At 34.4% G+C, this 22423-nt stretch overlaps 1 protein-coding gene across 1 annotated transcript in view; it reads right to left on the bottom strand.

Annotated features, from left to right (window-relative positions):
* The window catches only part of fng (Fringe glycosyltransferase), a 71476-nt gene extending 50644 nt beyond the window's left edge, over positions 1-20832 (bottom strand). The window contains exon 1 of the mRNA XM_035353018.2: positions 20304-20832. Coding sequence (XP_035208909.1) covers positions 20304-20702 — 399 coding nt within the window. The 5' untranslated portion in view covers positions 20703-20832. The remainder of the gene's footprint in view (positions 1-20303) is intronic.
* Between the last annotated feature and the right edge of the window lie 1591 nt (positions 20833-22423).

Genomic DNA, 22423 nt, shown 5'->3' with positions numbered 1-22423 from the left:
TTAAGACTTTAAATCATACTGCAGAATCTTTCAGCTCACCATTCTCCACTCGCTACCATCAAGAAAACATTCAGTAGCGAGAATTAACAAAAAAACATCGGCGTCAATATATTCGCATTCTGTGTATCGCTATTTGTACCTCCCACCAACCTATTTTACATAGGTAAGAGTTTTACCGCCTACCAACCTATTTACATAAGTAAGAGAGGAAATGTTTTCAATTCAAAAAACTGATAATTAGTTTTCAGTGAATGAGCCCAACTTACACTCCCCACCACACATTTGAAATGCTTTTACAATAATGTTTATCTGACTGTGTTTATGTCTGAGCTGATTTTTTCTGGCCATAACTCATAATAAACTTCCAAAAAACTCTTATTGTCTGCATTCATACGAATAATTCACTAGATTTTGGGTAAAACTGAACAACCAGATAACATTCTTTAATGCACAACTGGAAGTGGTACTTTATTTGAAGTCAATAACAGTTTTGAAGCAATCAATGCAATATGTTACTGCATATATAAACCATAACATATTGTTGCAGTTGAATGAACACAGTTAACTGATACAGTAGTAACCACAAACGGCTCCCGATATCTCGACATTCCATATAACTCGACAACTTTTTAGGAACTTTTATAAGATATCCCTAGGCCAAACACAGAAAATATTATGTAGAGTACATATAATTATTATTTATGCATATGTCTTTCCTGTTCTGTTCAACGATTTAAATGTCCTTTTCCTAAAATTTTTGCCGTTTTCACATTGAGCCATTAATTCTTGGAACTGACGAACAAACTTCAAGATATGTTGTAATACTTAGCAATATGTTGTAATACTGTTTGCTTCTTTCGAGGATATGAAGAAAGTCAGATAGTAGCTGGCCACTGGCTCACATTCTTTTCTATTGTTGCGAAACGTTGGGAGACTTGTCTGAAGTTTCATGACTGCATCTTATTGCAAATTAAACTCACACCAGTTCATTGCAGGTGTCGTTCCTCAGTTTATATCCAGGCATATAACTGTTACATATTTTGGGGAACTTTTGATATTCTGCGAAGTGAAAATGTCATTCGAAAAGAAAAGAAAACAAAGTAACATGACAATGGAAATGAAACTAGATGCCTTAGAGAGACTGGACAAAGGGGAAAATGTAAACAAAATTACCAGAGATTTAGGTGTTGGATGTCAAAGGGTTAAATATTAAAAAGTTCTGAAAATCCCACCCCTTATTCTGTAAAACTCGACTTTTTGAAAACTCCATAGTCTCTCAGTCCACATTATCTCGAGTCTGCAGGATTCTACTGTACTAAATATTATGGGGATATATGTACAAAAAAAAAAAAAAAAAAAAAAAAAAAAAAAAAAAAAAAAAAAAAACAGATTTACTTTTGTTGATAATAGAGTAATAACAGAAAAAAATATGCTATTTAAAATACTATAAAACATTTAAATTTCTTCAATTAAAAATCAATTAAATTATATATTACAGTAAAAAGTCGTTAATCCGAACTCGTCGGGACTTCGGCGATTCCGGATTATCGATCATCAGTTTAAATCTGGTAAGATGGCATGCAGAAATTATAAAATTAAAAATATGAAACCGTAATTTATGAAATAAAGAACAATTATGATCTAAAGGGTATCAAAATTTACAGAAAAAGCTTAATATTTATTTGTTTACTTTATTAAACATTTCTTTCAATGTAAGTTGCTTCGTTTTATGTGATAATACTTTCTCTTTAATTCTATAAACAGACATAATTTCTTGTTCAGTTACAAAGTTCCGCTGTTCAAGTCCCGTTAATTGCTGTGCCAAGAATACCGACTAACTTGTCAATCGAAATTTTTTCATTTTCACTATCCTCTCTGTCACATTCTTCATGTCTTTATCCATTTTTTGCAGCAATTCTAATTTTTGTTTGATGAACATCGAAACATACTTTCGTTTTGTTCGATCCTTTGGGAGCTTCAGAATCGGAAAATCTATTTGACATAATCGAAAGTTCAAGTTTACTTTTATAGTATTGCTCTTACAGTCTGCAAAAAAATAATAAGCCGGATCCAATTCGAAAATTAAGGAACAATGCAATCATCAAAATTAACTGAAATCGATAATTAGATAATTTTAGCTTTTACTGTCCGTTATACATAAAACGCGCACGCGAAAACGTATTCTGCGCTTGCGCACACTCATATGCGCAGTCGTAAAAGGTCTTACGAGCACGCGTAAACGCCTATGCGCATGTGTCAACGCGGCGCATGCGCAGAAAGAAATCATTCCGAATTATGGGTGTCCGAATTAACGACTTTTGACTGTATTTGACTTCACAATAAAATACAATTTTTAATAAGAAGAAATAAAGAGGCAAATTATTATTATTATTATTGATTATGTTGATATGAATTTAGAAAAACCAGTCTTTACACATGGCCTAATATAACTATATTTTGGACATAAAATATAATCCAAAATACGGTATTACAGACCTTTTCATTTATTGGAACAACAAATTAGATTTTGTTTACAAACAATCAACTTGAAATGATACTTTACTTCAACGTTTCTTAAACTGTGGGTCCCAACCCCCAGGGGGGTCACCAAAAAATTTAGCAATTTTGATATTTCTTTAACTTATTATAACAATTTTACAATTACCAAATATTTTTACACAATGTATATAAAAATAGATAAAGATAAGACAATACAGACAAAGAAAAAAGGAAAATGTTTCGATGCATTCTTTTTATAATAGAAACGTTAATTTTACTTGCTTTGCAAGTGAAGCTGTCATTTTGTCTGTCACTTATTTAAAATTTTCACATTGTTCTATGTCTTAAAATTAGAAATTAAAGTTAATGACCTAAAACTGCAATAGTATATTACAGTACAAGTAAATGACCTAAAACTGCAATAGTATATTACAGTAAAAGTTTCACACGGCTTATGGGAACATACAAAATTTTTGGAAATATTATAGGGTCCTGGGGTCGTGAAAAAATCTCAGTGATAAAAAGGGGTCGCGACTGAAAAAAGTTTAAGAAGCCCTGCTTTACTTAAGTTCCTTGCTATTTAAAACATGGAATTGGCAGAAAATCATATGCTGTCCTCATCAGACTATTTTTATAATAAATTGTCAATTGCATCATGCTCATCTTGAGTGATCATTCAAAGAGACAGCCATAAACATATACCCTGCAGAAATGGCTGGCCTCTAAAAGTTTTGTGGCTGAATCATTGTCCGGGGGAGCTGGGGGGGAGGCTTTGGCTCTGTAGTAACACAGCAAACCCGCAGAAATATTTACAGCTTTTATACAGGATGTTTCAGAAGTGTGCATGGAGATCCGAAATCATATAGGAACATAGGCCATATGAGCAACTCTGAGGCGGAACATGCTCAAAAAGACAGAAAAGAAAGATGCAAGACAAGTCATAAACAATGAGAATTTATTAAAAAAAAATAATAATGTTCAAAATAAAACTGTAACAGCAGGTGTTCAAAGTTGCAGCCTGAAAATGCGATACATTCCTCGTAATTATGACATAAGTTTGCAGGGTGTATAAACAGCAACGATACAGGTCCATATACGATTCCACAAGGGTTTAATACACTAAGCTTTTCGTGTAGCCACACAAAAAGAAATTAACAGTGGAAATGTCAGACTTCCTGCCAATGTTCAGTACCCTCTTGCATGTCGGAGTTGCACATGATTACTGTCTGTTATTCTGCTCCAGACTTTTATGCACATTTCTCAATACTAGTTCTCAAACATCCTGTACATATTTTTTATTTATACCTTTATTCATCCTTTTTCAGTTGTTTTATTGATGCAATAAATTAATTTTTCATGACATGAGGTTTCTTATCCTACATTTATTGCTCTGTTAATACTCATGCACATAGTATGTGGATTTAGCTTGGCGGCCCCCTAATAGAAAACTGCCAAATTTATTAACTCATTACCAAAAGTTTTGAAGCAAACTATTGAGAGTCTCCACTGTTTGACAAGAAATGGCACCATGAGTAAGTTATAATTAAAATTGTCTGATGTAAAATGTCATATAGTAAGGTTGGACATCTGCTAACAACATAACCATGAAACATTAGGTGATTTTGCACCAGCATCATTATTTCTCTCATCCTAATTGCTTAAATGGAAATTTTATAATTTCATTTAATATTTTACTATCAGTATTACTGTGCCAAAATATATTTTTTGAAATCACTGTTCCATTTAATTTAAAAGTAACATTTCAGTTTTTAAATACTAAAGTGTTAATTAATATTGGACCTTTTCAATAGTTATTTTTCCATCTTTTCAAAATCTTATTAAGAGAAAGATACACAACTAAAAGACTGAGAGCTTTCAAAAACAAAAACATTCACAATACACATACATGCTTCTCCCCTTAGCAAACGAGTTACATCCTTGAAGACCATTCGCACCCCGAATTTGTTCGTAAAATGTTACTATGTTCACTAATATCTCCTAACAATATTAATGAGATAAGAGCTATAAATATTACCAAATCAACAATTTAAAGTATTATGTACCTTGGACTGTTATCTTTGATGCATATGTGAATGGGGTGAAGATAAGGCTAGTAAATCTTCACATAGGTGGGAGTGAACTGGTGTCTGACTTACTAAGACTCCCATCAAATAAAAGAGACATTTCAAGTGAAGGTGTATCAAAGGTGAAAAGAGTTCATTGACCAGTAACATCAATTTCTGAAGCATCTCTCTTAAGAAAATTTTCAGGTTTTCTTTTTTTTCTTTTTTTTTTTTTTTTTTTTCCCGCCATGCACTATCTGGCCCAAAGTAGCCAAACATCCTGTGGTATGAGCTCAAAGAGTCTTGAGGCATATATTAATATGATGTTGGTCTCCCTTTTGCATCAATGACAGCCTGCACACACGCCTGAGGAGACTTTCCACCAATTTCTGATAGGTGGCCATAGGAACTGACTTCCAAGTGTCCATCATGGCTGAAGCACGGCAGTGAGGATGGTTGGTTTGGCTGGCTGTGTAATCTGTATTCTAATTCATCCCAAACGCATTCAATGGAATTTAGATCAGGGCTTTGAGAAGGCCAGCCCAGAACTTGAACACCCATTTCATTAAACCATGGCTGCGTAAGTCTCGATGCGTGAATGGTAAAGTTAGCCTGCTGGAAGAGAAATGGGCCTTCCACGAAATACTGCCATATAATTAGGAGAGGAGTATTGTCCACAGTACCCACATACATCTCAGAGTTCACGTTTCCAACTACAATAACTAAGAGACTCAGGCCAAACCATGAAAAATATCCCCACACTATGTTGCTGACAAGTACAATGCAGTCACTCATGAAGCGCTTATGATTCACCAAACCCAGATACATCTATTGGATTGCTAAAATGTAAACCAAGATTAATCACTCCACAGAACATTTTTTCACATGTCCATAGTCTAACGACTGTGAGCTTTGCACCACTGTAATCGATGCTTCGCATTCTGGGGAGTGATGTTTGGCTTGTGAGCGGCTGCATGACTGTGGAATCCCAGTTTTTGTAACTCTTGATGAACAGTCCTGCTGCTAGCACTAATGCCTAATCAACTTTAGACTCCTAGGTGATTTCAACCAATGAACACTTTAGATTTTGTTTCACTACCCTTTTTAGAGTTCCATTGGCTGCGTAGACTAATTGTTTTTGGCCTGCCACTTCGTTTTTCTGTAGGTTCACTCGCTTGATGTTTCCACTTCACAATTACATCACTCACAATGGGTTTTACTTCTGCTAGTTTGGAGAGTTTTTTTATTCTCTCACCCCGAATTTGTTCGTAAAATGTTACTATGTTCACTAATATCTCCTAACAATATTAATGAGATAAGAGCTATAAATATTACCAAATCAACAATTTAAAGTATTATGTACCTTGGACTGTTATCTTTGATGCATATGTGAATGGGGTGAAGATAAGGCTAGTAAATCTTCACATAGGTGGGAGTGAACTGGTGTCTGACTTACTAAGACTCCCATCAAATAAAAGAGACATTTCAAGTGAAGGTGTATCAAAGGTGAAAAGAGTTCATTGACCAGTAACATCAATTTCTGAAGCATCTCTCTTAAGAAAATTTTCAGGTTTTCTTTTTTTTCTTTTTTTTTTTTTTTTTTTCCCGCCATGCACTATCTGGCCCAAAGTAGCCAAACATCCTGTGGTATGAGCTCAAAGAGTCTTGAGGCATATATTAATATGATGTTGGTCTCCCTTTTGCATCAATGACAGCCTGCACACACGCCTGAGGAGACTTTCCACCAATTTCTGATAGGTGGCCATAGGAACTGACTTCCAAGTGTCCATCATGGCTGAAGCATGGCAGTGAGGATGGTTGGTTTGGCTGGCTGTGTAATCTGTATTCTAATTCATCCCAAACGCATTCAATGGAATTTAGATCAGGGCTTTGAGAAGGCCAGCCCAGAACTTGAACACCCATTTCATTAAACCATGGCTGCGTAAGTCTCGATGCGTGAATGGTAAAGTTAGCCTGCTGGAAGAGAAATGGGCCTTCCACGAAATACTGCCATATAATTAGGAGAGGAGTATTGTCCACAGTACCCACATACATCTCAGAGTTCACGTTTCCAACTACAATAACTAAGAGACTCAGGCCAAACCATGAAAAATATCCCCACACTATGTTGCTGACAAGTACAATGCAGTCACTCATGAAGCGCTTATGATTCACCAAACCCAGATACATCTATTGGATTGCTAAAATGTAAACCAAGATTAATCACTCCACAGAACATTTTTTCACATGTCCATAGTCTAACGACTGTGAGCTTTGCACCACTGTAATCGATGCTTCGCATTCTGGGGAGTGATGTTTGGCTTGTGAGCGGCTGCATGACTGTGGAATCCCAGTTTTTGTAACTCTTGATGAACAGTCCTGCTGCTAGCACTAATGCCTAATCAACTTTAGACTCCTAGGTGATTTCAACCAATGAACACTTTAGATTTTGTTTCACTACCCTTTTTAGAGTTCCATTGGCTGCGTAGACTAATTGTTTTTGGCCTGCCACTTCGTTTTTCTGTAGGTTCACTCGCTTGATGTTTCCACTTCACAATTACATCACTCACAATGGGTTTTACTTCTGCTAGTTTGGAGAGTTTTTTTATTCTCTCATTTTCTTTTAATGTGCCTGCTTTCAGTATTCTTCATTATATTTAGTGAGACGCAACCAGTTAGCACTCGCATCCGTGAGCTCTAAGACACGACCCTAAGACTGTTGAGTGTAATTACGTCAATTTTTAATTTTTTTATGAAGTATATTACTTAGAGTAAAAAAATCATGAGAGCATCTAGAAAAAAAAAAAAAAAACTCTCAGGAGCAGAACATAGAAAAAGAGCAAAAGATAGGACCAAACAGAGAAAAGAAATTGCAGCTAAAATGAAAAAATGGCTTCACAGAAAAGACAAACCGTCAAACCCTGCCTCAACTTCCAAGGATGCCAAGATTCTAAAGGATATCGATATTTCTTGAAATTTGCATAACCAAGATGAAGAAACTTCATCTATCATCCTTAAACAGACTGCATTTCAGCAACTGAGAGAACAACCTTCTTCATCGACCTCAAACGAACGTCTAGAGGACGTGAAATTGGGGTATAAAGAATCTTCTCATTTAGGTAGGGTGGGCAGCAGAAAAAAAGACTTAAAAACTTTTGATTTGTCGGACCCAGGCAATTGGCCAATTACAGAAAAAATGAACGATCAGCAATGATCTTTCTTAAGCAGTCAAGCTGTATTATTAACCGAAAAGCATCCAGAAAATATAGACCTTAGGTCCACTGAACAGGATGGCAGACATTTAACTTCTTCATTGTGGTACAGAACATTAGCAAATAGTGAAAAGATTAAAAGATCTTGGCTTATATATTCTAAACCTAAAAATGCAATTTTTTGTTTACCCTGTAAGATTTACCAGAAACATGCCACTGCCACTACATCAGCATTGTGTACTACACGATTCATTAATTGGAAAAAAACTTCAGAAAGGTCAACTGAGCTGAAAGCACCTGAAATCCACAGAGAGTGCATGACTAAGTGGAAAATTCGACTGCAACAAATGAAATCGTGTCAAGGCATCGATCATGACATTGAACGACTAATTCACACAGAGAAAGAAAAGTGGAGAGAGATCCTGCACATAGTTATGGATGCTGTGTTGTACCTTTCAACAAACTGTCTTTCTTTCCGTGGGTCTGATGAAACCCCTAGCACTCTGCTCACGCAGTGTCCTCGGCTTAGTCAACGCAATTTTTTTGAATTTAATGACTCTGCTAGCGAAACATAACTCAACTTTTAAGTACTAGTTAGAACACCTAAAAAAAGGGACAAATATCATATTTATCAAAGACAATTCAAAATGAAATTACTGATATAATGGCGAAAACAGTTCTCAATAGCATTTTAAATGATATCAAAGAAGCCAAATATTATACAATAATGTTCGACTGCACTCCATAGGGAACAAATGAGCCAGGTGATTCAATATGTAAAAATATGTGGTGATAGGTGTGAAATAAAAGAAAGCTTGGTACTTTTCCATTTTGCCGGCGCAAGGAATAAAGTCGCCAAAAATGGTACAACCGATGCCAAATTGAATTCCTCGCTAGTAACCTTTTACGCTTCATTTTCAAAACACGTCGCAGCCATTTCTTATCAGATTGATTGTTTCTTTCAATACTGGCATACAATTACATATAAGTTTAACCAGATAGTTCAATTTTATGCCTTAAGACCATTCAGAGTAATTAAGTCAATTAGGAAGCAATCACACCGCTCACCCGAAGGCGAAAAGGCAAAGTCAAGGGTTAAATTCAACAATTCTAATGAGAATGCACTAGCGAAGTAAAGCACTGCGGTTTCACATAATTTCCGAGTAAGCTATTCGTACGAATTGAAATAATTCTTGCATTTAAATTTGTAATCTGAATTAAGATTTAACTTGAAATTAATGTAGATAATTACTGAGAAAATTAGATTTTTATATCGTAGTTTACGTGAGATGAAATCACTTGGGGTCACGTGATATGAAACGGAAAATCAGGATGTAGTACCATGAAAGCGTAGTATATTCTTAAATTAATGTCTTTACAAATTTATTGTCTTTTATTTATTGTCTTTTTACAAAATTTTAAACGATATTAAAATGTTTATGCCTTCAAAATAAAAATTTCTTAGAACTAACATATGTTAACATTTTTTATGTGTATACTGTGTATTGTCGCCAATAAAGTCCTGGCGAGATTTGCGCCGGCGAAACGGAAAAGTACCGAAAGCTTTATTGATTTCATAGAAGTTGGTGGAAAGACAGGAGAATGTATTTCTCAACGGATTGTGGAAAAACTGGCACTCGATGGTTTCGATATTGGACAATGTCGTGGTCAATCTTATGATAACGGATCTAACATGTCTGGTACTTATAAAGGAGTACAAGCCAGTATTACAGAAATGAATAAGCTGGCCGAATTTGTGCCATGTTTGGCTCATTCTTTGAATCTTGTCGGCGTGCATTCTGCCTCATCGTGCCCCGAAGCAGTTACCCTATTTGGAATTATCCAGAAGATATTTAGTTTTTTTGTCGCATCCACTTTTCGATGGGATATTATGAAAAAATGCACAAAACCAACTTAAAGGTCAGACGAGATGGTCGGCAAAATATGTAGCTGTGAAAGCCCTTCTAACGAATTTACCAGAAGTAGTAAAATCCTTGAAAGAAATTAAAGATCTTTCTCTTAGAGTGGAATCAAAGTATGAAGCAAGACATCTGCTGCATATTGTAAAAAATTTTGAGTTTATTATCAACCTGACAATTTGGGCTAATATTCTTCGAGAAATCAATCGAATAAATATTGAAATTCAAAAGAAATATATTATTCTTGTGCGTTCCGTCGCATTAATAGAAGGTCTGACCAAAACTTTGCAAAAAATGAGACAAATTTCTATGGAATATTGGATAGAAGAGTATAAATCAGTAGCTGAAAAAATTGAAATTGAACCTATTCTGACAAATAAACAAATTCTAAAGCACAAAAGACAATTTGATGACTTGTGCGAGGATGAATCATGGACACTTCATCCTGTTCAGCTATTTTCTAATGCAATAAAAATTGTATTTGATCGAATCGTAGCAGAAATTAAAACGAGAGTAAACAGCGCTACTACGCTAAATTCAAATTTCGCATTTCTCAATGGTCATGAAATATTGAATATGTCAACTGAAGAACTGCAAAAGAATGGAGCAGATCTTGCACGAAAATATGAGGGAGATCTAAACGCATTTGATTTCTGCCAGGAACTTGCCATTTTTAAAGAACAAGCCCCAATGTCATTCGGCAACACAAAAAGGCCAGTGCTTTCAATCTCTTGCAACAGATCTATACCTATGATTTGCAGGATGCTTTTTTACAATATTTGCATTGCACTGCGGATTTACTCTACACTTCCAACTACATCCGCAAGCTGTAAGCAAAGTTTTAGCAAATTAAAACTTATTAAAAACTATCTGCGATCATCGATCACCCAGGAGCGTATATCAAGTCTCACAATTCTGGCAATCGAAAATCAAACAGCACATTAAATTAATTATAACGATGCCATAGACTTATTTGCAGAACAAAAGGCTCGCGGAGTAAAATCTTATCCCCGTAATACTTTAAGACTGTTGTAACTAAATATTATTTTTATTTACGACTGCATATTTGACTGAACGTTAGGACTTATTTAAGTATGTTATTGATAAAAAGGAATTTCATTATTCATTGCATTAGTGATTTGTAACAAGCATATATTCATTTAAGCTATTAGTAATAATGTGCCATTTCTATTTTCCGTACTACGCTTAACTGCTTTAGTATTTAGTATGAATTATTTTCCATTAATTTGACTAGTTATTATTGTAAATATTACAAAACTGCATATTTCAGACAAAATGTAAATTTGATTATTACAGTGCAAAAATAGTCTTTTCTGTGAATATGTAAATATTTATTACCTTGTTGGGCTGTGAGAAGACAATAATAGAGCTCTTGAGTAGCCTACATAAAGGCGTTATAGTGAAATGAAATTTTAAAAATGCCAGGTTAAAACTGCTGTTAATTTAGAAAAACTGGTGGGTTAATTATTGAATCCATTTCATTTGTGATTTATAACTTGTATATATTTGTTTAAGATAGTAATTGGTAATGTGTCATTTCTATATTTTGTACTATGCGGAACTACTTTAGTATTTAGTAGTGAATCGTTTTCCATTAGTTTGGCTAATTATTATTTCAAATATTGCAAAACTGCATATTTCAGAGAAAATGTAAACTCGATTATTACAGTGCAAAAATAGTCCTTTGTGTGAATATGGTAATATTTATTATGTTATCAGGCTGTGTAGAGTTCTTGAGTGAGCTACATAAAGGTTCAGAAGTCAAACAACAAAAATCAGCGTTAATTTACAAAATTTTCACAGGACTAGTTTCGATGGTTTTACCGAACCATCATCTTCAGCTGCAAAACCGCAAATGAACAAGATAGGAAATAATATTTAGATAAGATAAGAAAGCCTGGACAAGAATAAGCAAGTGGCGCCATCTGTTGGCGAAACCAGAACTAAAACATAATTTCTCTAAAAGCCGAAGGCAAATTTGGATTGGAATTAGGATCGTTAACTAGAACAGAAAGATTTTTATGAATGTGAAATGCCTCTAGAAAATCCAGTTCTCCAATGGAAGATGTTTTTCGAATAATTTTGGCAGCAGAAAAATTGAAAGTGTGATTTTCAGACCAACAATGTTGAGCAACAAAAGACTTCTGTGTTTTCTTTTTTCTAACATAGGCCTCATGTTCTTTGACGCGAAATTTTAAGGCTCTCTTAGTTTGGCCAATGTAAATTAAACCGCACTGGCAAGGAATCCTATAAATACCCCAGGAATTCATATCCGGAATGGGGTCCTTGAGTATAGAAGTTGGAATTTAATTGATGGGAGAGTAAACAACCCGAAAGTTAAATTTCTGCAAAAAATGTGCAACTTTATAGCTAATTGATGGAAAGAAGGGAATGACAACAGAATTTTTATAATCTCCTAAAATAAGAGTGTGGCTTTTAGTGTGTTGAGATGAGAATTTTTTAACTGCTTGATTAATAATGTTGGGTGAAAAGCCCCTGTCAATAGCTATTGCTTTTAAATAATTTAGTTCTTCATCAAGGGCTAGTTTGGAGGAGCAAACTTGAAGAGCACGGAAAACATAGGAATAAAATGAAGCTAACTTTTGTTTAGTCGGATGACATGATTTAAAGTGTGGTGGAAGGCAAACCGATGAAGGTTTACGGTAAACTGTAGTACTGAAGTTGGATGTGTTACGTGTGACCAGAATGTCGAGAAACGGAAGAGAATTGCAAGTCTCATGTTCAAAAGTGAACTGAATAGCAGGATCAATAGAATTCATTGTTGAAAGAACTCTATTTAAATCATCTTTATTACCTTCAAACAGGGTAAAAGTATCGTCTACGTAGCGGAAACATGCCGGGAAGTTTAAAGTTTCAAATAATTTTGATTTATAATAATGCATGTCGATATCAGCCAGGATGGGACTGAGGGGGCTTCCCATGGCTAATCCCTCAGTTTGCTTGTAATATTTATTTTGGAAAACAAAATGTGTTTGTTTCAAACAGAGTTGAGTGAGAGAAATTAGCTCATCAATTTCGATGCAAGAGAAATGAAATTCGCGAAGTCTGGTTTCTAGACATCTTAATGCACCCTCCACTGGGACATTGGTGAATAATGATTTTACATCAATAGAAACCATGAGTAAATTACGAGGAGAAATGTTTTTAACCTTTTTTACAAACTCTATTGAATTTTTTATGGTGTAAATGTTATTGTCTAATAGAGTGGAAAATCTAGAAACTAAATATTTAGCTAATGGATACGAGGCAGTACCTAAATTTGATACAATAGGGCGGAAAGGAATACCACTTTTATGAATTTTGGGAAGAGCATATAATCTGGCACAATTCGCAACAGATGGGATAAGCGAATGTTTTAAGTTGCTTGAAATGATTTGCGAAGATTTGATCGCAGTTTTTATTTTGGATAAGTCCGAAGGTGAAGGATCTTTAGGGATCGGATTATATGGTCCTTCGTTTAAGAGTTTAGTGACACCATCGATGTAAGTGTTCTTATCCATGACGACTATCTGGCCACCTTCGAAATGACAATATCCGGGTTAGAATGAATCTCGCGCATTGTAGCTCTTTCTCTCGCAGTTAGATTTGGTTTCAAAGGTTTATTATTGAATTTCACATTATGAGCGATAAGATGCCTAATCATTTCTTTCTGTGAATCTGAAACTTTACTGAACTTGAAAGCTTTTTCGATAGGAGCCAAAATCTTTGGAATCGAGGGTTTACAGGTTTGTGAGAAGTTAAAATTATATTTTAGAATTCTCTCTTGCTCTTCTGAAAGACTAACATTAGAAATATTAACTATTGGCTTGATGTTTACAATGGGAAGATTTTTTGAACTACTTGGACTGGAAGACTGTAAAAGAAGTTTTTCGAATTTAACTGCAAGGGTGTTTTTATGACGGTTAACTGCATTCTCCGTTCTAGACCAAGACTTTTGTTCAAGGGCAGTGAATTTTGGATATGTTTTAGCGAGTTCCAGATGAAGCTTATAGAGTTCATGTTCAATTTTGGACAATTGTTGACGTGTATCCCTTATCATGGACCGAAGTAAGGCAAGTTTGCAATTTAACAGAATTCTTGAAATGCGACTCGAAGGTTTTTGATTAGATTTGATTTGAATAAAATTGGGGATCAATTTTTTACATTTACATTTAAGTAAAAAGTCAAGATGATTCAGGAATTTTTGCCGTTTCAGGCGTAATTTAGTGAGACGATTAACGGATGAAGGCATGATAAACAATGCAGAAAATCAAACTAAATTAACTGAGCAATAATAAAGTACACACAAAATAGCAGAAAAATCCCTCACTGAAATGAATAGAAAACAAAATGTTTGTAAGCTAAATGCATGAAATCAGACAAGCAAAGCACAATATCCAAATGTACACAACATAAACATAACTTGAAAATTGCAAAAATGTACTCACTGAAACTCCTAACAATCACAAAATGGCGGCCACACCACGTGCAAAAAAGAAAGCAAAATGTAAGACTGTTTGGGGCTTCTATAATTAAGACACAACACGCCGAATAAATACTAATTCAGAAGTCAAACAACAAAAATCAGCGTTAATTTACAAAATTTTCACAGGACTAGTTTCGATGGTTTTACCGAACCATCATCTTCAGCTGCAAAACCGCAAATGAACAAGATAGGAAATAATGTTTAGATAAGATAAGAAAGCCTGGACAAGAATAAGCAAGTGGTGCCATCTGTTGGCGACACCAGAACTAAAACATAATTTCTCTAAAAGCCGAAGGCAAATTTGGATTGGAATTAGGATCGTTAACTAGAACAGAAAGATTTTTATGAATGTGAAATGCCTCTAGAAAATCCAGTGCTCCAATGGAAGATGTTTTTTGAATAATTTTGGCAGCAGAAAAATTGAAAGTGTGATTTTCGGACCAACAATGTTGAGCAACAGAAGACTTCTGTGTTTCCTTTTTTCTAACATAGGCCTCATGTTCTTTGACGCGAAATTTTAAGGCTCTCTTAGTTTGGCCAATGTAAATTAAACCGCACTGGCAAGGAATCCTATAAATACCCCAGGAATTCATATCCGGAATGGGGTCCTTGAGTATAGAAGTTGGAATTTTATTGATGGGAGAGTAAACAATGCAAATTTTTTGCAGAAATTTAACTTTCGGGTTGTTTACTCTCCCATCAATAAAATTCCAACTTCTATACTCAAGGACCCCATTCCGGATATGAATTCCTGGGGTATTTATAGGATTCCTTGCCAGTGCGGTTTAATTTACATTGGCCAAACTAAGAGAGCCTTAAAATTTCGCGTCAAAGAACATGAGGCCTATGTTAGAAAAAAGAAACACAGAAGTCTTCTGTTGCTCAACATTGTTGGTCCGAAAATCACACTTTCAATTTTTCTGCTGCCAAAATTATTCAAAAAACATCTTCCATTGGAGAACTGGATTTTCTAGAGGCATTTCACATTCATAAAAATCTTTCTGTTCTAGTTAACGATCCTAATTCCAATCCAAATTTGCCTTCGGCTTTTAGAGAAATTATGTTTTAGTTCTGGTTTCGCCAACAGATGGCGCCACTTGCTTATTCTTGTCCGGGCTTTCTTATCTTATCTAAACATTATTTCCTATCTTGTTCATTTGTGGTTTTGCAGCTGAAGATGATGGTTCGGTAAAACCATCGAAACTAGTCCTGTGAAAATTTTGTAAGTTAACGCTGATTTTTGTTGTTTGAATTCTGAATTAGTATTTATTCGGCGTGTTATTGTGTCTTAACTACATAAAGGTGTTATTGTAAAATGAAATTTTAATGCACTATGTTAAAGTTACTGTTAGTATAGGGAAATCGGTATAAAATTATTCAATCCATTGCATTAGTGATTTGTAATTTGCTTATATTTATTTAAATAAAATTTTTTATTATATAGTAATCCGTGATTCCTAATTTTGTACTGTGCTGAACTATTTTAGTGTTTAGTATTGAATAGTTTTCTATTTGTATCATTTATTAGTATGAATAGCTATTGTTGCAAAATATTGAAAAAAATGCCTATTTCAGGAAAATGTAAATTTGATTATTTCAGTGCATTGATTATTTGGGAGGGTTCGCACAGGTTTTTAATTATATAACTTCTGGTATGTGTGTTGGCCTACTAGCGGCTGAGCGTCTGAATACTGGTAGTTCGGTCAGGGGTTAGAGTTCCGGTGAATTAGCTGGTTGCCTGGGCGTTTCCATCATTTTGCTCATTTGTAATTTTCATATGAGCCAATTACTCTTAGAAAGTATTCAGTGAAGGCATCTTTTCTCTTAGGCAGATAGCCCTGTTTTGCTTTGTCGTAAGTAAAGAAACTAAACCATTTGTTATGTACATTTCTTTTATAATAAAAATGGCATATAAAGAATTTCTTACTATAAAATAAATTTTATATTTTATCTCAAACCGTACTTATTTCTATGTTTATTAAAAAAATTAAAATTTGTTACAGAAACTTAAAGAAAGATGGGTGAGGGCGGCAGTTTTACGTTTTCGCCCCACCTAAGAAAAATGCTAAATCCGGTGCTGTCAATAGTTCCTGATGCATCAACAGTTCTTGTTTCCTGGTTTGGCAATAAAAAAAAATATTTACGAATTGGTTGTTGCTTAGAAAGAATGAACTGATTTCATTCATATTGAACGGTTTTTATATTCTTTTCAGGTGAACACAGAACTTATAAATTTTGCTTTGGCCACAGTCCGCTAGTTTTATCATAAATTCTGTTGCCTTAAAGAGCTACAGAAACATTTTAAGGTTTTAATAAACAATTTAATAACAATTTTGTAAGCATCACCTGAAAGAAAAGATTTTAGAAATATGAATTTGTCAACATCACTTAATGATTCATCAGACTTAAACGCACTTGAGAAACTACTACAGAATTCTTGAAATAACTAGAATCGCCATTAAAAGTGAAAAGTGGGAATGCGTAATTTAGGGATTTTATATAAGATGATGTATTATGAATATTCGAATTAGAAATGTTAACACTTTGAAATTTAAAATGTTCAGCTTCATACCCTTTTAATTTTATTTTGATTTTGAATTTAGCATCACTTAGATTCGTCATACTCGAGTGAACTATGAACTTCCATTTCGAACATTGAACTGTCATAAATTAGGTCTTTGATTTTCAAGTTTCAAGCTCATTCTGTTTTTCTTTTTTAAAAAAATTCCAAAAAATTCTCCTGAAAGCTTTTACCTTTATCAATACCAAGACTGTCAAAATAAGAGTACTTTTACTGACTTCTAATGACTTTCCTTTTGGATTTGAACTTGTCAAGAGTTTTCATTTCATACATGCAATGAAATTTTAAGTGGGTTAGAGTAGACTGAAGGGTGCCCCCCTTGTATTATCGCGAAGTTGTTTCATTTATGGTAACCCGAGTAGTTAAATGTTATGCAAACCCTGTTGTCGCAACCCCCACAGTATAGAATGGAGTGCTACCAATTTAAACTCCGGGCATCTGCGCATGCCCAGAAACTTTGATGACTCTAACTTCTTTTTGATTTATTGCTATGCCTTTTTTTCCATTAAAAGTCTCCTGTATTGAGTCTGAGTGTGTGTTTAAATGATTAATAAATTATGTGTGTAAACTTTTAGTAGCTTTTTGGATTTAAGAAGACAGCCTTCCCAGCGTCAACATCTATTTACGAGCAAAGAGACAAGGTAAGAAGATTTAAGATTATTCCATTTGTTCCAACTGTTTAATTAGAATTTAGATTGCTCGTGAAATCTTGGCGCCCAAACAGAGATGCTGGTTTTTTAATAAAGAGAAATAGATAATAATGGATGCATTGTTAAAAGTAAGAACACCACTCAGAACAAATTTTAGAAATGTTTTTAGAAAGTCGCTAATAGGTTAGATGAAGCTCTAAAAGCTAAACCGATAAGATTTGGAAGAAACTGATGTAGCGTTTTCGCTATTAAGCGATAGGTTTACAAAATTAGAAGCTATGGATCGAGATACTTTAGATCTTTTATCAAAAGATTCAAACACGGATCAAAATATGTTTGATCAAGAATATGAAAGGATAAATTCTTATTCCGACACATAGATATCTTTGAAAACGAAAGTGGAACGCTTTCGAAATGAACCGAGTAATAACGTATCTAGTAATGATTCTTCTGTTAAAGTGGTAAACAAAAGAAGTGTTAAATTACCTAAAATCAAGTTACAAAAATATGATGGTTCAATTAAAGGGTGGCCTCGGTTTTGGAGTTTGTTTAAGAAAATTCTTGATGACCCATGTTTATCAAATGAAGACAAGTTTATATATCTCATTCAAAGCACCACAGAGAAGTCCCGAGCTCGTGACCTTGTGTAAAGTTTTCCACTTACGTCAGATAATTATCCATCGGTGATTGAATGTATGAAGTCGTTTTGGTAAAGACGAATTATTAATCAGTGCATGTTGTGCATGAATTGTTGACTTTAGTACTGAGCCATAATAAATGTAATTTAGGGAAGCTTTATGATAAGATCAAAGCATATTTAAGATCCTTAGGTGTTACCTCCGATAAATATGCAGCTATGCTCTATCCTCTTGTCGAGAGTTGTTTATCAGAGGATGTTCTGAAAATATGGGAATGGCATATCAGTTCTCTTTTAGTTAATGAAAAGGGGAAGTAAATAAATTAGCTGTTCTAACGAAATTTTTAAAATCAGAAGTGGATGGAGAGAAAAGATTTGCGATTGCTAGAAGTTCATTTGATAATGAAAGAGAACCTCTCAAAAGATCATCTAAGCGACATCTTAACGAAAATAAATGTGATATTCCGACCGCTGCTAGTCTTAAACATGAATGGTTATAACAAAAAGTGTATTTTTGTGAGAAAAAACATGATTTTCAAGATTGCAATAAAGCGAAAAAAAAAAGAGTCTGGATGAAAAAAGGGATATAGCTAAGAGGGCTGGTTGTTGCTTTTCCTGCATTAAGAGGGGACATGTTTCGAAGCAGTGCCATAGCAGAATAAAATGCTTTATATGCAGTAAATTTCATTGTTCATTATGTATTCAAATCCTTTATTTGAATCGAAAGCAGATGTTCAAAAATCGGTTGAAAATCTGAACTGTACCCAGGTCAAGGATCAGGCACTTACAAGTGAGTCTAACTCAACAGGGGTACTGTTACAAACATTGGAAGTTTATCTTAGGGGTAAAAATGATACACACATTGTAAGAGCCCTTTATGATATAGGAAGTCAACATTCTTATATTAGTGCCAAAGCAGTTAAGCTATTGACCTATGAGTGTTTAGGAGAGATACCAATAGTTCACAGTTTATTTGGTGATCTTGAATCTCCTCAACAGAAGCATTGCCGTTTTAGAATGTATTTCACTAGTTTAGATGAGAAGTACAGTTGTAATTTTGAAGTACTAGAACAAGAAAAGATTTGCGGTAACATAATGAAAACCCCGCAAGGTCCATGGAAGACAGATCTTCACAACAGGAAGATAACTTTGACTGATAGTACCAGTAACGCCTTACAAGAAACTGATTCTGAGATTCATCTGCTTATCGGAGTGGATGTGGCTGGTAAACTTTTAAATGGGAAAGTACAAGTTTTGGCTGATGGTCCCATTGCAGTTAGTACTCATTTAGGCTGGACATTCATGGGAAAGATTCCACAGGTATCCAAAGTATCTGAATCTTATTTGTCTATCATATCTCTTCAACCACAACTTTAACCTTCCAGACATGTGAAGTTTATAGAGCATAGGTATTGCAGATCTAGTTGAAAGCCAAACTGCTGTGGAATTGCAACAAGCTGCACTTGTGCATTTTCAGTGTAGTCTAAAAGTTAATGATGAGGGAAGGTACAAAGTAACGTTACATTGGCTCAAACTGCATCCCATACTTCCTCAGGGTACAAACTTAATCAAAAGAAGACTGCGCAAAACAGCTAACATCTTAGAAGCCTATAAATCACCCAGGGCTATCCAGTTCAGACATAATAAAAAATATCAACCACATGCATTAAAAAATGTATAAAAATATAAAAGCAATTTGCAACTAATGACACTGACATGGATGGTCTACACAAATTTTATGCTTTATGAACAACCACAAATACTCATTGCTCAATGCACCAACAGGTGGCACACAAAAATTTAAGATGCAGTATACATGTTATGGGCATGTATAGAAATCTTTAAATGTAGATAAAATATTTTTAAGACACACTTTTGATAAAAAATTTGATTTAAAAGGAAGGCATTTTAAAAAAAGATCCCAGCTTTTACAATCAGAATTTTAACAAATAAACAGAATAATTTCTGTCTGACATAAAATAAGTATGTTTGAAATAACCAATGCAGGTTCATGATGTGCATCAGTTATTTCATGCACACTCTAGAAATAATGTTATTAATGCTATTAATGGCACTAATGTACATTAAATGTGCATCAGTGCCTTTCCTAACAAAAACTGGCAATCCTTAAATTTCGATAGACAGCAGTACTGCAATATACTGCAGAAGTTTCGCTCAAACGTATATAATAACTGTTGCTTATACCTATATGTATATGCTTACATAAGTACTCACCTGATCTCTAGCTAGCACAAACCAAGTTCGTAAAATAATGTTTAGTCTACTCTGATGGAAAACTTTGGTTGTTTTGACACTTAAAAATAGATCGTTCAAAGTTGTGCTGTGACTGTTACTCGAAGCGCCCTTAACAAGAGATGTAGCGAAAATGTTTATTTTTGGTGTTATGTTTCGATCTTCAACGCTCCGATCTTCAATTGATCGTGGCGCTCTTTCTTGAAAATTTTCACGTGTTTTTTGAACAGCCCCATCAACGCCGCCATCTTGGGTTTCTGACCACTGAGACACCTGATTTCTTGGAACATCGACCTGCCACAGGATAATCAACAAAGTATAGCAAACTATAAAAAATGCAACAATTATCCACCTGACGAAATTTCGAACATAACACCTCATCGTCACCGTACCGGAGACTCGCGGATATCATGATAAAATCTTTCTAAAAATGTAAAAAACACCATTCAAAGCGGTACCGCGCATCGCACCTCGCGTACCACCACAACGAAACACAACAAATTTCTTCTCCGCTCACAGACTTTGACAATCAAAACATCATAACTGAAGGTTCGTTTGGAGGTTGCCACACAATAATAACGCCAAATCGCCAATTTGGCGGAATACTAGAAGCAAAATTCATTTTCAGATTTCCATCAAAATTTTTTTTGATATATGTATTGGTTTTTTCCAAGAAGTATTTTCGGGCTGCATGGATTCAGCACTGTTTAGGTTCTGAAATTAAAAAATAATATACGCCCAAAGGGAACCTTTTGTGTGTTACCTTTATTTATTAAATGTTCTTTGCACTTAAACCATAAAATTCAATTCAACATCAATGTCGCAAAATAATTTTAAAATGAGCATATCTTTAGAATTTCCGATACAGAGTCTCACGAGGTGGAGATTTTTTTTTTTTTTTTTTTTTCCCGTACTGTTTTGCCATTGTTCGCTTTGGAATCGTTGAGCTTGCTAATCAAAAATTCGTTGAAGTGTTACAAAGTATGAAATCGATAATAAAACAAATTCCAAATTAGGGCTTCCAGATGCCCATATTCGGTGGAAGATTACGTTATTCAAAACTGGACGGCTCTAGGTACCATCGTTTTATCACAATGCGAGAAACATACATACTACATTTATGCAGATTCTTCATTATTTCTTTAAATGTAACAGAGGGCGATAATATTTGGTGTCAACACTTTGAAAAGTGAATCGACATTTAAAGTTTTCAACGAAAAAGCCAAAATGAAATTAATAGCCCTTCTGAGCTAACGCCCTTTGGGCTATTAATAATGATAATAAAATTTTAATTAAATTAAAGGAAAAAGAAATAGAATTAAAAGTAAGCAAACTTTGAAATATTAAACTAATAGTGAATATAGTGCGGAAAAAATACTGAACAAAAAATTAGACGAAAAATATACTATCTGTCTCCTGTAATAGGAATTCTCAAAGTGGGTGCTTCTAGGCGGTCAAAAACATACTTTTGGTAGTCGAAAATCACTCAAGAATCATTTGGGTGTTTAAGGGCAATTGAGAACGAATTAACTCTACACTATTCTCTGAGTTGGTTAAAAATCATCTATCGATTACAACTACCGTCTGCTCTTTCATTATGAGGCGTACAGCTTAGGAATCTAGGCTCTGGGGAGTAATAATCATCAGGGCTGGCACTAGGGCTCTTGGGGCCGGCCTGCAAATTGAAAATTGGCAAAGAAGTTTTTAAGTTTTGATTTCTTTGAGTATTTAAAGAGATATTTTTTGAGGAGGAAAAAATTGTGTTTGAAAAATAATTTTGTTAATTTGAGAAACTTTTTTTATTAATTTTAAAAGTATAAATGTAGCACATTTATAGATTTTAGTTGCTAATCATGCAATATTTAAAGTCCTATTTCTGCGACACTCGAATGTTCTAGTTAATTTTTAATTATTAATTTTGGTTTTAGAAATTGTTATTCACTGGCTGAAACAAGTAAAATCAAAATTATATTTTAAAAAAGGTGAAATTAAATAAACTGTTCCACGTTCAGATAGAGTTAGAAGAAGAATTCTTAAATGGAGTTGAATTGGGTATATACTGCAAAAGAATTACCTAAACCTTTGTTGAAGCAAAATATGAT

Source organism: Stegodyphus dumicola, chromosome 5 (genome assembly GCF_044657685.1).
Source record: "Stegodyphus dumicola isolate Sdum_Otavi_A_Nest chromosome 5, ASM4465768v1".
Taxonomy (NCBI): domain Eukaryota; kingdom Metazoa; phylum Arthropoda; class Arachnida; order Araneae; family Eresidae; genus Stegodyphus; species Stegodyphus dumicola.
Note: the sequence above shows the minus strand (reverse complement) of the source record. Positions and strands in the feature narration are given on the sequence as shown.